At 57.6% G+C, this 13,452-nt stretch overlaps 1 protein-coding gene across 2 annotated transcripts in view; it reads right to left on the reverse strand.

Annotated features, from left to right (window-relative positions):
- The window catches only part of OSBP2 (oxysterol binding protein 2), a 33,376-nt gene that overhangs the window by 10,371 nt on the left and 9,553 nt on the right, over positions 1–13,452 (reverse strand). The window contains exons 2-10 of one of the 2 annotated variants that reach the window (XM_079941743.1): positions 8,938–9,130; positions 8,268–8,385; positions 5,005–5,053; positions 4,613–4,759; positions 3,483–3,728; positions 1,010–1,130; positions 655–758; positions 487–582; positions 217–401 (exon numbers count right to left, since the gene is read on the reverse strand). In XM_079941743.1, the coding sequence (XP_079797869.1) occupies positions 217–401; positions 487–582; positions 655–758; positions 1,010–1,130; positions 3,483–3,728; positions 4,613–4,759; positions 5,005–5,053; positions 8,268–8,385; positions 8,938–9,130 (1,259 nt within the window). Of the gene's footprint in view, positions 1–216; positions 402–486; positions 759–1,009; positions 1,131–3,482; positions 3,729–4,612; positions 4,760–5,004; positions 5,054–8,267; positions 8,386–8,937; positions 9,131–13,452 lie in introns of both variants that reach the window. The other variant, XM_079941742.1, reaches the window with a different exon arrangement.

The following is a 13,452-nucleotide window of genomic DNA, read 5'->3' on the forward strand; positions in this document are numbered from 1 at the left end:
CATTCCTTGGACTATGCGGACTTGTCCCATCAATCAGCCTGTTTAAAGTCTCTGCACAGGACGTGCTGCCACCTGATGGTGTCAACGCTTATTTACAGCCGGGTGTCTGGCTCCCCTCAGGCGTGGCCTGAACCCTCCCGTGCCCGCCGCTCGCTTCCTGTCTGGCTTGTCCCCTCCCCGCTCCCTGCCTGTTCTTCGCCCCGCAGCCCCACTCACGGCAGCGGGTACTTCTTCCACATCAGCTTGGCCGGTAGTGTCTGGTACACCGTTTTCTGCTTCCCGTCCAAGCTGGGGCTGCTGGGGCTGCTTTGCACGATCTTGGCGCACTCCATCTGTTCATCCCACGAGCCTGACAGCACGTAGTGGGCCTTGCCCTGGCTGTCACTCACCACTCCTGTCACCTGGGGACATTGGCAGGGCCAGCGTAGGCACACGCCCCTCTCCGGGGTTCCCCCCTGACAGGCTCCGAGAGGTGGCCTTGCTTACCTTCCGGGCCACCTCTTTGGAGAAATAGCTGTAGGGTAAAAACTTTAGCTGGCACCGGTCCTTTGTCTTGTGGTTCACAATCTCGACGTCCCCTGTCTGGTAAGGGAGGGGAGTGGTCAGCGGCCGATCCCTGGGCCACACGGCCCCTCCCTGAGAGCATCCCCTGACCTGGTCGATCCAGAGCTTGCCCACGATGATGTTATGCACAGTCGAGGTGCTTTTCCTCCACACGTAGTGATTCCCGCTGGCCTGGAATTCTAAGTGGATGGCACCTGGAGGCCAGATATAGGGTCAGAGGTCATGGCCTGCCATGCTGGGTCCCAGCCAGCCTGACCCACCCTCCCGAGGTCCCAGGGTCCTAAGAACCAGAAGCAGTATTTGTGCAGACTGGGGATAGGGTACAGGTCAGGGGGGCATCCAGGAAGTCTGCAGGGGGACTGACGTCACCCCTGGAGGCACCAAGCTGGCTTCTGGGTTGGCAAACCCTCCCCCTCATCCAGAGTGTCCTTCTGCCCCCGCTCACCTAGCGGCATGATGGAGAGGTATTTCCCCCGGAACTTGCTGGAGATGGTGATCTCCTGCCAGAGGCTCCAGCCGTGTTTGGAGAACACATAGTGTGCGGCCGATGGCGGGTGGTGGCTCACCTGAGACCAGACCCACAGGCCGTGAGCGTCTGCTGGACGTGGCCTGGGCCTGCCCCCAACCGGCCGGGGGACAGCCTGCCCCGTGCCCAGTATGAATGGCTCTGTGGCCCTGGGAACCAGGACACACGGCAGGGCCTAGGCCCCCCAGAAAGGACAGTGCTCCAGTGGGAAAGCACGGGAATGCCCAGGGGAGCAGCCTGGGTGGCACTGGACGGGGGCAGGGCTGGGGCACCCCAACTACTGTGGGCCTGAGCCAGTGGCCGGGGCGTTTTCACGCCTGACTTGGGCTGTGGAATGAGGGTGATGACATTGTGACAAGCTGTGCTGAGGGTGAATAAAGTGAGGGCGTTAGGCTCTACCAGGGGCTTCGGGCCTACTTTCTAGTTAACCTGCCCATCGCCTGCAGGGGCTGCATCTGTTGTGCTGTATTGCACTGAGGAGGCCCAGGATGGGAAGCCTCCCGGCCAGCCCGGCTCCAGAGCTGGAGTCCAGCTGGTGTCCTGTCCCAGCCTGGATGGCGGTGCAGCCTGCTCTGCCCACCCGGTGCCTCCGCCCTGTCCTCTCCAGCACTGGGCACCCTGACCACAGTCTCACCACCAGGACACTGCCATCAACTTTTCCTCATCTGTCCCTCCTCATTTCTGTGGCTCCTTTGGTCACAGGGTTAGGGCAAAGCCTCTCCCAGCCTCCCGTCTCGCAGCCTCGCCCCGGAACTGCAGCCGTGGGCTCCAGCCTCCCTGCACCCCTCCGTGCAGACGGCCCAGAGCTCCCGACAGTCCCCATAGGAGGCACCCTCATCCTTCCTACGTCTCAGAGGCACCGGCCAAACCTGCCAGCAACTGGGTGATGAGTGAGCCGTCCCCGAGCCTGCCCGATGCCTGTGGCCAGGGCCCCCACTGAAGCCCACCCATCAGCAAATTCAGGGACGTGACCCCAGAGACCTGGCCCTGGAGCTCAGTGTCAGCACCACCTTCTCGGGCAGACGATCCAGTCGGTCCAGCTGCTCACACCAAATGCTCTAGAGTCATGGCTGGCCCCACTTTCTCATGTTCCCCATCTAAATCCTTAGCAAATCCTGGCTGTTCTTTCTTCAAAACAGCATCCAGAATCTGCCCTTCCCCTACGCCGCCTCCAGCCTCCCCAGCCTCCCTGCTCCACCCTTATCCCTGCGCTGCACTCTCCCCACAGCAGCCAGTGACGGGCGGTTCCTCATAAAGCTGCCTCCTCTGCCCTCCCGTGACTCTTCCCACACAGAGAAGAGCCTTCTGCCACCTGCCTCCTTCTCTCTGACCTCGGCTCCTTCTCTCTCCCTCACTCTGTTGCCAAACCGCTCCCGGGCCTTCCTAAAAGAGTCAGAACCATCCACATCCACAGTACCTGCTCCCCACCCCCCGGCCCACGAGAACAGGCCACTTCCCAGCTGGCTGCACCCTCAACTCCTGAGGGGGTTACTTGATCAGCAATGTTCAACGAAGAAATGTACTCAGTAGTAGTTCAGGCCAGGAACCCTGGGTCATCCTTGCCGCCTTCCCCAGGCAAATCCCTAGCTCTGCTTTTTAAAGGTGCCTGTGCTCAACCTCCTACCTCCCCTGGTCTGGCCTCCTACAGGCCTGCACAGCAGGCAGAGCACACCTTTAAAACCAGCCACTGGATTGCAAACTGTCTGCTTTCTGAGCTCAACCCCTGGGCCCACAGCAGCGGCTGGCACATGGTAGATACTCAGCGGCAGCCCGACCCGAATCTATCCTGGGCGCCTTCATGTAGCCCCTGCCTGGGTCCTCCTGGCACTCAGTGAAGCACCAACAGAATCGACCCCCTTCAGACAAGGATACCAGAGCTGGGCTGAGGTGCCCGAGGGGCCCAGTTTTGGTTCCACGCCTTGGGGAGACCAGTACCTGCAGGGAAGGCCTGCAGAAGCGATGGAGAGGATGGAGGAGAGCTGAGCTCTGGCCCCTCACACTCACGGCCTCTACCATCACTGACTGCGGCCCCGTGGGGCGCGGGCTGCTCCCTTTCAGCTCAGTGGTGACCCCACGCTCTAGCCCACCCGAATCCCTGATGGTGTCCAGCAAACACCCCTCCCCCACTGCTCCATGCCTTCTGGCTGAGAGAGGCGTCCTCCCCTCCCCCACCAGACCTGACTGTCCTCACCCAGCTCTCCTCCCACGTGGCCCACACTGTCCCCAGGAGGCCTGCTCCGTGGGGCGCCCCTGACCTGTCCCCGCCGCATGAGGCCCAGCTACCTGACCGTACCTGACCGGACCTTGGCTTGATGGCCCCTTCGGTCAGAGGCCGTGTCCCGTTTGTCTGGCTCTGACCCCCAGGCCTGGCTGAAGCGTGCGCGGGCCTCACCTGCTCGCAGAGGGAGCGCAGGCCCATGTCATCGAGACGGTCCAGCTCGAAGGTCTCACCCAGCATGGGGTTGAAGGGCTTGGCGATGCGGTGCACGGTGGTGGAGTAGGAGGACACGGAGAAGGCCGCCACCAGGCACATCTGCTCCACGGAGCTGGTGCAGTGCACGGCCTTGTCCAGCAGGTGGTGGTACTCCAGGTCCTCCGTCAGCCGCTGGAGCATGGACAGGGGCTCGTTAAAGTTGACCTGCGGGCGGGGTGTCAGGTCGGAGGTCTGCACAGACCGTCCACTGCTCCCAGCACAGACCTGCGGTTGTCGGCACAGCAGCCTTGCTTTTCTCAGATGTTCAGGGACATCACTGCTCAGACCACCTTCACAGAGAGGCTCATCTGAGGACCTGTCTAAAGCCACAGCCCCACTCACTGGCCTGCCTCCCCGCCCCTCCTGCCTGTTTTCTCCATAGCCCTCACCACGTTCTGACCTGCTGCATCTGGCAGAATTCTGTTACATTTACTGTCAGTCTCCCCTCCTAGGATGTAAATGCCAGGGCAGTGAATCATAGAAATCAGTGAATGAGTGAGTGAATGAATGAATAGGTGAATGAATGGATGAAGTGGGTCTACCTTGTATTCTGAGCTATTATGCAAGTCTTCTGTCCTGGGTCACAGAGGGAAACCAAGTCTGGCCTGGAGCAGCCCCAGCTCCCGCTCCATGGAGATGCCACTGTGATCTAGCAGCACGAGAGCGCCAGCCCTGCCCTTTGCCTGCTGGTGACCTCGCTGGGGTGGGGACCAGGGGCAGCCCAGCATGGAGGAGGAGGGTTCACCCGGCCCCATACACAGCCCAATGTTACCACTCCCCATCTGCCAGGGTGGGAGGCACTTTGAGGGCCCCTTGTCTGATCAATGCAGAGCCCCTTCCTGGCTCCTTACCTCCAAGCGTGAGACCTCTGCCCTGGGGGAATTTCAGCAGTGAGGATAGAACACGATTCAATAACACGTTATATGCTCCTCAAGTGTCATTAAGAAAATGACACCCAGGGCTGCGTATACTTCCAAAGGCCATTACTTCCCATCCATGCACAAGAAAACAGCCCCCAGGGACCCCTGGCCGCTCTGCCCGGCCCCTACCGGCATGGGGATCTTGGAGAGCTCCCGGCCGATGCAGTTCTTCATGATGCTCCAAAGATTAAGACTGTAGTTGGGCTTGTCAGGGATGCGGACACGCCTCTTGACTTTGGGGGGGCCCTGGCGCACAAGTGAGGTGCTGTCTAGCACCTACCAGAGAAGCAGAGTGCGCCCGTCAGCAGAGGCCTGGTCGCCTCGGCCCCCAGGCCTCGCCCTCGCTTCTGGCCCAGGGTGGTCTGAGGACCAGGCCCGAGCTGGGACGTTGCTGGCGGGAGGGGAAGGCTCTGCCTGAGCTCAGATGAAGGCACCAGGCACAGGGCCCGCCCCTGGGGGCCCCGAGTTCAAAGTGCTGGCCTCCCCACTTCACCCCCCCTTCGGGGTCCCACCTCACTCACATTGTCTGAGGTCCATTCCACGGAGCCTGTAGTCCCACCCTCGGCTTTTCTGCAGGAAACACAAAAGGGAAGGCAAGTTATTTACAAATTCTGAGGCCTCCTGGGGACCCAGCCCCCTTCTATCCAGTCCCCTCAGTGAGGTCCGAGGGGCAGCTTGCATCTCCAAGGGGAGCGTCTCCAGTTCAGGACTCAGGTGGGGCTGAGGGACCTGGGGCAGCAGTTTGGAGGGGTTCCCACCCACTGGTGCCCTGTGGCAGCAGCCGCCCAGCCAAGTTCTCACCAGGGGTCCCTGCACACAGGCCCCTCCTGGGGACTGGCTGACCAAGACCCAGAGAAGCCAAGGGATGGGCACCTCTGGGAGAGCCCCCGGGAGCCCCGTGGGTCCCCTCTGGCATGGACAAACCCCATTGTGTCCTCACTGTGCTGGTCTGATTACCGCATTCGACTTGGGTTCAGGAAGGGAAGGAAGTGGGTCGGATGGATCTCTGTGCCTAGGAATACTTGTGGTGAGATGGTGGCCAGAGCAGCAGGGGGCATTCTGGCTGAGGGGCCCAGGCTCTGAGGGAGCTCCCAGGAGGGGTGACCTGGGCCAGCCTGGTCAGGGGACAGGCACTAGGCAGTTAGGGCCTTGGATGGGAAGAACCCACCCAGGTCCCTGGGGAGAGGGGGAAGGCACTGCAGACAAGGGGGCACCTGGCAGAGTATCTGCCCACTGCCCAGTGCAGCTGCAGCACGAGTTGGGGGGCTGCGTGAGCACTGGGGGCTGTGCCAGGAGCCTGGGGAGCCAATGAAGAGTACTGAGCACAGGGTCACCTGCTTGCTGGTTGGGTGGGAGCAGAGGGGCCTGGGCTGTTGCTGAGGTATGGAAGGAGGCCAGGGCGGGGCATGCGGGAGGCAAGCCCAGGCCCTGGGGGCTCCAGGTATAGGGGAGTGGACAGGGAGCCAGAGGGAACCTGAGCAGGACCCCCCTGGCCTCAGAGCCCAAAGGGTGCCACTACCAGGTGATAATGGAATTTCAGAACAGCTAAGCTGTGCTAATTTTGAGAGCAATATAAGCGATTTTTAAATATTATTGGGAAATGCAGCATTCACAGCAGCACTATTTACAATAGCCAAGACATGGAAGCAACCTAAGTGTCCACTGACAGAGGAATGGATAAAGAAGATGTGGTACATATATACAATGGAATATTACTCAGCCATGAAAAAGAATGAAATATTGCCATTTGCAGCAACGTGGATGGACCTAGAGATTATCATACTAAGTGAAGTAAGTCAGAGAAAGACAAGTATCATATGATATCACTTATATGTGGAATCTAAAATATGACACAAATGAACTTGTTTATGAAACAGACTCACAGACACAAAAGACAAACTTATGGTTATGAAAGGGGGAAGAGGGATAAATTAGCAGTTTTGGATTAGCAGATATAAACTACTATATATAAAACAGATAACAAGGTCCTATTGTATCGCACAGGGAACTATATTCAATATCCTGTAGTAAACCATAATGGAAAAGAATATATGTATTGGGTTGGCCAAAAAGATGTTACAGAAAAACCTGAACGAACTTTTTGGCCATGTGTGTGTATATATATATATATATGTATGTATGTAAAACTGAATCACTTTGCTGTACACCAGAAACTAACACAACATTGTAAGTCAACTATACTTCAATTAAAAAATTTTTAAAAATATTATTGGGGGACTTTCCTGGTGGCACAGTGGTTAAGAATCCGCCTGCGAGTGCGGGGGACACGGGTTCGATCCCTAGTCCAGGAAGATCCCACATGCCACAGAGCAGCTAAGCCCATGCACCACAACTACTGAAGCCCGCATGCCTAGAGCCCGTGCTCCGCAACGAGAAGCCACCGCTATGAGAAGCCTGTGCTCCGCAACAAAGAGTAGCCCCAGGCTTCCCTGGTGGCGCAGTGGTTGAGAGTCCGCCTGCCGATGCAGGGGACATGGGTTCGTGCCCTGGTCCGGGAAGATCCCACATGCCGCGGAGCGGCTAGGCCCGTGAGCCATGGCCGCTGAGCCTGCACGTCTGGAGCCTGTGCACCGCAACAGGAGACGCCACAACAGTGAGAGGCCCGCGTACCAGAAAAAAAAAAAAAGAGTAGCCCCCGCTTGACGCAATGCAACCAAAAATGATGATGATAATAAATAAATAAAATAAATAAATATATGTATTAAAAATATGATTGGGAAATGGAAATATACCACTGATAGGACCAGAAACTCCCTGAGGGGTAAGAGGAATCCAAACCATGCCTTTTCCCTGGAAGAAACCAGGACAGGGAAGTGGTGAAACATGCTGGTCCACAGAGGCAAAAAAGGAGCAGGCACAGGTTTTTGCCGGCCTCCTCCCGGCCAGGCTGGGCTTCAGGGGGGGTCAGGGAAGGCAGCATGGGGTGGGCAGGCCACAGCATACATGTAGGAGTGAGGCCGCTGAGAAGTATGCAGTTCCTGAGGGCGAGCAGGGGAGCACATGGTCCTGACACACCTTGTTATGAGGGTGTCAGTGGGCAGCACAGGCTGCAGTCAGTTCTTTCCCCTGTGGGGCTCATCGGCCACTTTTATGTCCCCAAACACTGCCATATACACCAACCCTTCTAGGGTCAGGACCTAAGGCAACCCGACAAGAATGAGCAACCCTGGTGAGGACTGAGCCCCGAACCATATTAAAATCTGTGCTCAAGCCCCGCATGCTCCCCTGACCACAGCCCTGCCGCCCACCCCATCTCACGTGCTTCCCTCCGCATGTGTCCTGCCAGCTCGGTCCACAAGCACAGGCGCTTCCCGAGGGTCCCAGGGAGTGTGGCAATGTGGCTTTCAGTGCTAGTAACTGTCTCATTTACTATTAATGTGTATTTAGAAAGATCCTGAAAGAGCAAGCTTTTATGAAAAATGAAACAAAGACTTTGAAATAGAAAATAAAAGAGGCTTTCTGTGTCTCCAGTCTGCTCTGGAATGCTGACACAGTGGTGGAGTGGCTGGGAACTTGTGCGGCTCTGGGGCAGGAACTGGATGCAGCCAATGACCTGTTGTCCATTTAAAATGAAATCCCAATACAAACTCTATTTGGGTATTTTTGATTTAAGGAAGAACAGAACCAATCTAAGCAAAAATACCGTCTGGAGCAAGACTTAAAGAAAACCCCAAGTGCGAAGAACAGGTGGAGCACGAGAACAGGCCGGCACGGCTGACCCGGGAGAGGTTTCTTCCAGGTGGCCGCCCAGCCCCGAGCCCACCTGTCCTCCTTGGGCTCAGTGATCACTGTGATGAAGGATGTGGAGTCTTCCATGGCGTCGAAGTACTCGGTATCTTCATCTTCCTCACTGTCCTCGCCTTTGGTGGTTAAGAGGCTTCCTAGAGACACACAGAGCCACTGCCTCAGTTTGTGACTTCAACAGTCGCGCCTGCCCAGGGAGGTCTAGAGCCCACGGCCCCTCCCCACCTCTGTCACCCCGCTGTGGTGCCCGCGCTCCCTTTCCTGGAACGCACTTTCACCCTCTTGCTCAGAGACTCCCTCCTTCCGGAAGCTTTCCCTGATCTCTAAACATGCTGGTCAGTCTCTCTGTGGCCCAGCTTCCCTTTCTGATGGACCCCCTTCCCAGGGCACCCGTGACCCTGAGCCCCAGGTTAGGTGGGCAGCCACCTGGCACCCGGGCAGCCCTGCCACAGAGGGGACAGTTGGACTCACTGAGCTCTTCTCTGGAGATTGGGAGACTAGACACGGGGAGACTGTGCCCACTGTGAGGGCGTGGGGGATACAGAGGCACACAGGCACCAGAGCCGGCCAAGCGGGCCCAGACGTAGGTGCGTTGAGGGGTATGTAACCTGGGGGGGCTGTGTAAGCTGAGCCAGCTGGCAAAGGGGACACTGACGGTGGACTGGATGGATGGACTGACGCCCACTCACCCTCGCTGAAGCTCTTGGTGGGGTTGGTGGCCCGGCCGGGGGTACTGCGGAAAGCGCGCTCGAGGCTGTTGTGCTGCTTGGCCAGCTGCTCGATGGTCTCCTCCAGATGGACGCGCTGCTCCTGCTCATACTGCAGAGCCCGCTGCCATTTCCGGCTGTGCGTCTCCGCTAGTTCCAGGAAGTCCCTGCAGGCCTGCGAGGGGGCGTGGCCTGTGAGCCAGGCAGGGCAGAGAGGAATGCCCGGGGGTGCCGTGGCCCCTCCCCCTCCCATCGCAGGTGGGTCAGAAACATCTTTGCTGCCCCCTGTGGCTTCCGTGGGGTCATGGGGACCCTGGCTTTCTCTGAACCAGCCTGGCATCTGCCCTGGTTGGTGCCCCACAGTCAAGATGCCATTCGAGAGCACTAAACCCGGTGTTGCTGGTCATGCTGCCTCACCAGTTATCAGCTGGGGTGCTGCGTGTTCCTGGTGGCAGGGGCCCCAGCTCTCAGCTGCTGCATCCTCACTGTGGTCTGGGCCTAGGTTTGTCATAACCCCTGTCCCCACTGGAACCAACACAGCAGCTCAGGCCAGACCCTGGCTTTGGCACAGAAGGAAGGAAAGCCACCTTTCTGCTACACCGCCTGGCTCAGAGCTAAAGGGTCTTGTCGAACTTTCTACCAAGTTACCTCAAAGTCTGTATCACATAAACTCTGCTTTTAAGGTTCCTCCTTCAAACTTGTGGCCTACTATGACATCCAGATTCTTTTCAGCTTCCCGGGTCCATAAGTGGTTCTAGCACACTCTTAGGAAACGGGATGGTTGTTTTGCCCCTGTCATCACAGTAGAGAAGAGGGTCTGGGCTTCAGCTGTCCCTGGAGGGCAGCAAGGTCCCAGCCGGGCACCACTGGACTTGCCCTTCCTGGACTCCTCTAACGTGGTCGGAAGGGACATGGTTCCCGGCCCAACCTGCATCAGTGATCTCAGGCTGCCACTCCCCACCACCCCCTTACCACCGGCCACTGGGCTCCACGCACATCACATGAGGTCTGATGCTGAGGGTTAGAGACTTGATTCCTGGAGGGAGAGAGGCACGGTGCCTCTTCTCTGTGACAGGGACCGCACAGCACTACCTGAAGGGCTGTCAGGAGGAGCCAGGGAGGTGACGCAGAGCTCAGGGCCAAGGGGCACTCAATGGACACCCCCTTCATCACGGCTGGCGCCCGAGCACATGCCTTCACCCTGCCTGGGCTCGGCTGGCTCTCCAGCCCCATAAGGAGCCAAGCCCCAGTGGCGGCCTGGCTGGTAGAAAGGGCCCCAGCGTGGGGCTCCAGAAGGCTGGCCACTCATCTGGCCCCGCACGTCACTCCTTAACAAGCCCTCCCCGGGCACCTTCCCTCTGTCATCCCATCTCATCTCACCCCCAGTACCATGCAGAGTGGGCAGGGCAGGGGCTCGCCACCCCACCTTTCTGAAGATGTGGAAACGGAGGCCCAAGGCAACCAGCAAAGTCTAGTGGAAAAGGTCGCATGATCAGGACTGGGAAGGCCCAGTTCCCACATGGGTCACTCAGCCCCACTGAGCCCATGTCCTGTCCATAAGCCACAATGGTAAAGCCCCACAGACCCTGCATTTGCAGCCCCCCCGCCCCATCTCAGCTCATTCAGCAAAATCCTTGAGGTGGGAGGAGGGGGATTGTCCCTATTTGACAGATGAGGAAACTGAGGCTTAGTTCCCAGCAGCTCCCCAGCAAGGCTCTGGGGAGGGAGCACTTCAAGGGCCTCCCGCCCTCCCTTGCAGGTCTGGTCCCTGCCCAGCCACATGCCACTGTAACCCGCTTCTCCAGAAGGGGCAGGGATTTGTGCTGACAGGTGTCCTGGCACAGGTTAGGGGGAGGGAGAGACTTTAGTGGGGAAGGAAAGAAATCTCCTTATGCACTTAGCAGGCTCTGGAGGTGAGAGACGCTGCATCCAGGGCTGTTGCAGGTCTGGGGCTATTCTGGATCTATAATGCTTGCCCACTGGTGCAGAGCTGCAGTCAGTGACTACCATGCAATTTGGGGACCCCCAAGGTGGGCTCCTGAGTGGCCTGTGTCCACTTCATCCTTGCTTCCCTTGACCCTAAGCTCGGCCCCAGTGCCTAGTCAGGTTAGTCTGGGCTCCAGCCACCCATTTGCTGACCAAGGAAGGAGTCCTAACTGCAGGGGCGCCGTCACTCTGCCGCTGCCCCAGCAGCTCTCAGACCACCGAGCCAGGTGCGCGGTGCTGTCAGAAACACATCCCAGAGGACTGGCTCTGGCGGGTGTGTGTGGGGGTGCCCTTGTCTACCTGGGCAGCGCCGGGTCCACCGCTTCAGGGAAGCCCCTTGCTGGATCCTCCTGTCCCCCTGAGACTGAGGCCCAGGGAGGAGGGGCTGCCCAGGTCAACAATGGGCGAACAGGACAGGACCCCAGGCCACATGAGGCACGGTCCCCTTGCCTGGCTGTCTTGGGGAGAAGGTGCAGGGGCCTGGGCTGTGTCATGCATGGAGCCTTGTTACAGGTGAGACACACGATGGGTGCTTCACGTTTTCTGGTTCTTAGGGTCTGTGGGTGCCCTGCCTGGTGGCAGGTTGCCTGCCCCATCAGACTAGCTTGGCAGCTGCACAAGAGCCTCTGGACTCTGCCCTCGCCTTTCCTTAGCGCTGCTCCGTCGTACCTGCCGCTGTCACTCCCCACCAACCCTCTACAGCTCCTGCAGTCATCTCGCTGAGTTTTAACACAGATGGACACTTTCCTTTCATATAATTCACAGCATTTAAAACAAGGCTTATTGGGTTTCCTTGTTGGCACAGTGGTTAAGAATCCGCCTGTCAGTGCAGGGGACACAGGTTCAATCCCTGGTCTGGGAAGATCTCACATTCTGTGGAAAAACTAAACCCGTACGCCACAACTACTGAGCCTGCGCTCTACAGCCCATGAGTCGCAACTACTGAAGCCCGCGTGCCTTAGAGCCCCATGCTCTGCAACAAGAAAAGCCACCGCAATGAGAAGCCCGCGCACTGCAATGAAGAGTAGCCCCCGCTCGCCGCAACTAGAGAAAGCCCACACTCAGCAACAAAGACCAATGCAGCCAAAAATAAATACATTAATTTATATAAAAAAAAAATAAAACAAGGCTTATAAAAGAGCCACAAATAACAGTATAAAATAGCCAAATGTCATGGTAAATAATTCTACAAACTCATGTCAGAGAGCTCTACATGGCCTCTGACCTTCCTAGCAGCAAAAGCAAAGAAGGAAAGATAACAAGTTTATAGTTCCCTGTATAGCACAGGGAACTATACTCAGTATCTTGTAATAACCTATAAGGAAAAAGAATCTGAAGAATAAATAACTGAATCACTTTGCTGTACACCTGAAACTAACACAACATTGTAAATCAACTTCAATAAAAAATAAAATTAAATTTTAAAAAGCAAAGAGGGAAAGATGATTGTGCTGCAAAGATGAATTAGGCTCCCTTCCTCCTGCCCTTGATGTTCGTGACGCTCTCAACACTATAGGAATGATATGGAAGGGAAAACAGTGTTGGTTTCATTTTCTGAGACAGCTGACAGCCTCTCACAGACCTGGTCCCAGACCCTCTCCACACTCAGCTCCTGGGGCCCCGTCCTGCCCCACGCTCTCCCTCCTGTGTGACCACGTGCCTTCCTCCCTTTCTCTGGCCCCACCTCCCTCAGACCCACCATCCCCTGTGGGTCAGGGCTGTCAGTGCCGGTGCCAGGAGGGGAGGCGCACTCTCACAAGCACTGAGGTGGCTGCTTTAACAGCGTGACCGAGGAAGACATGGAGGCTCAGGGAGACCAAGGGACTTGATCAAGGCCACAGGCCATGCGTGTAGGGCCAGGGTCCAAGTCTCCCAGGGCGTGGAACCAGCACTGTCACTGTTTATTTTGTCAAGCTGGATCCTTACCCCCATCCGGATGCCCCTTGAGGCGATGTGGGGTCCCAGGGCCATCCCAGAGTGGGGCTGGGCTCCTGGAGATGCTCGCTAACAAGGATGTTGGGGAATAACCCTGTTCAAGCAACAGGATCCAGCCATGCCTGGTCCCTGCAGCAGAAGCTGTTGCCCACACAGCCAGGGCTGCCAGCTGATAACCTGGGTGCCCTCCACCTTGCTGTCCCTGCAGGACAGGCTGATATGGAGCAGCAGAGGGGCAGGAAGTCAAATCCCCAGGACAGCGGGGGCCTCATCGGGGCCACATGCAGCTGGGCTGGGCGATGAAGATTAGAGCGTGTCAGAGTTGCCTGAAGAGGGGGGCACGGCGGAGGCTGCTGTACCCCAATATCGAGGGGCTCATGTGGCTGGACCAGGGCCTTTTCCACTGACTCCAGGGTGCGGGGGTCATCTGCAGCTGATGAGCTGCTCTGGTCACCCTGCAGGCTGTGGAGAGCCCGCCTGCCCCCTCTGCCCTGAGGTGCCTACCTGGTGTCCATCCCCAACTGCGCCGGTTTCCTCTGATGCTGCCGACCTTCTCCAGGCCCCATCCCAGCCAGC

This window comes from Stenella coeruleoalba (assembly GCF_951394435.1).
Source record: "Stenella coeruleoalba genome assembly, chromosome: 14".
Classification (NCBI taxonomy): domain Eukaryota; kingdom Metazoa; phylum Chordata; class Mammalia; order Artiodactyla; family Delphinidae; genus Stenella; species Stenella coeruleoalba.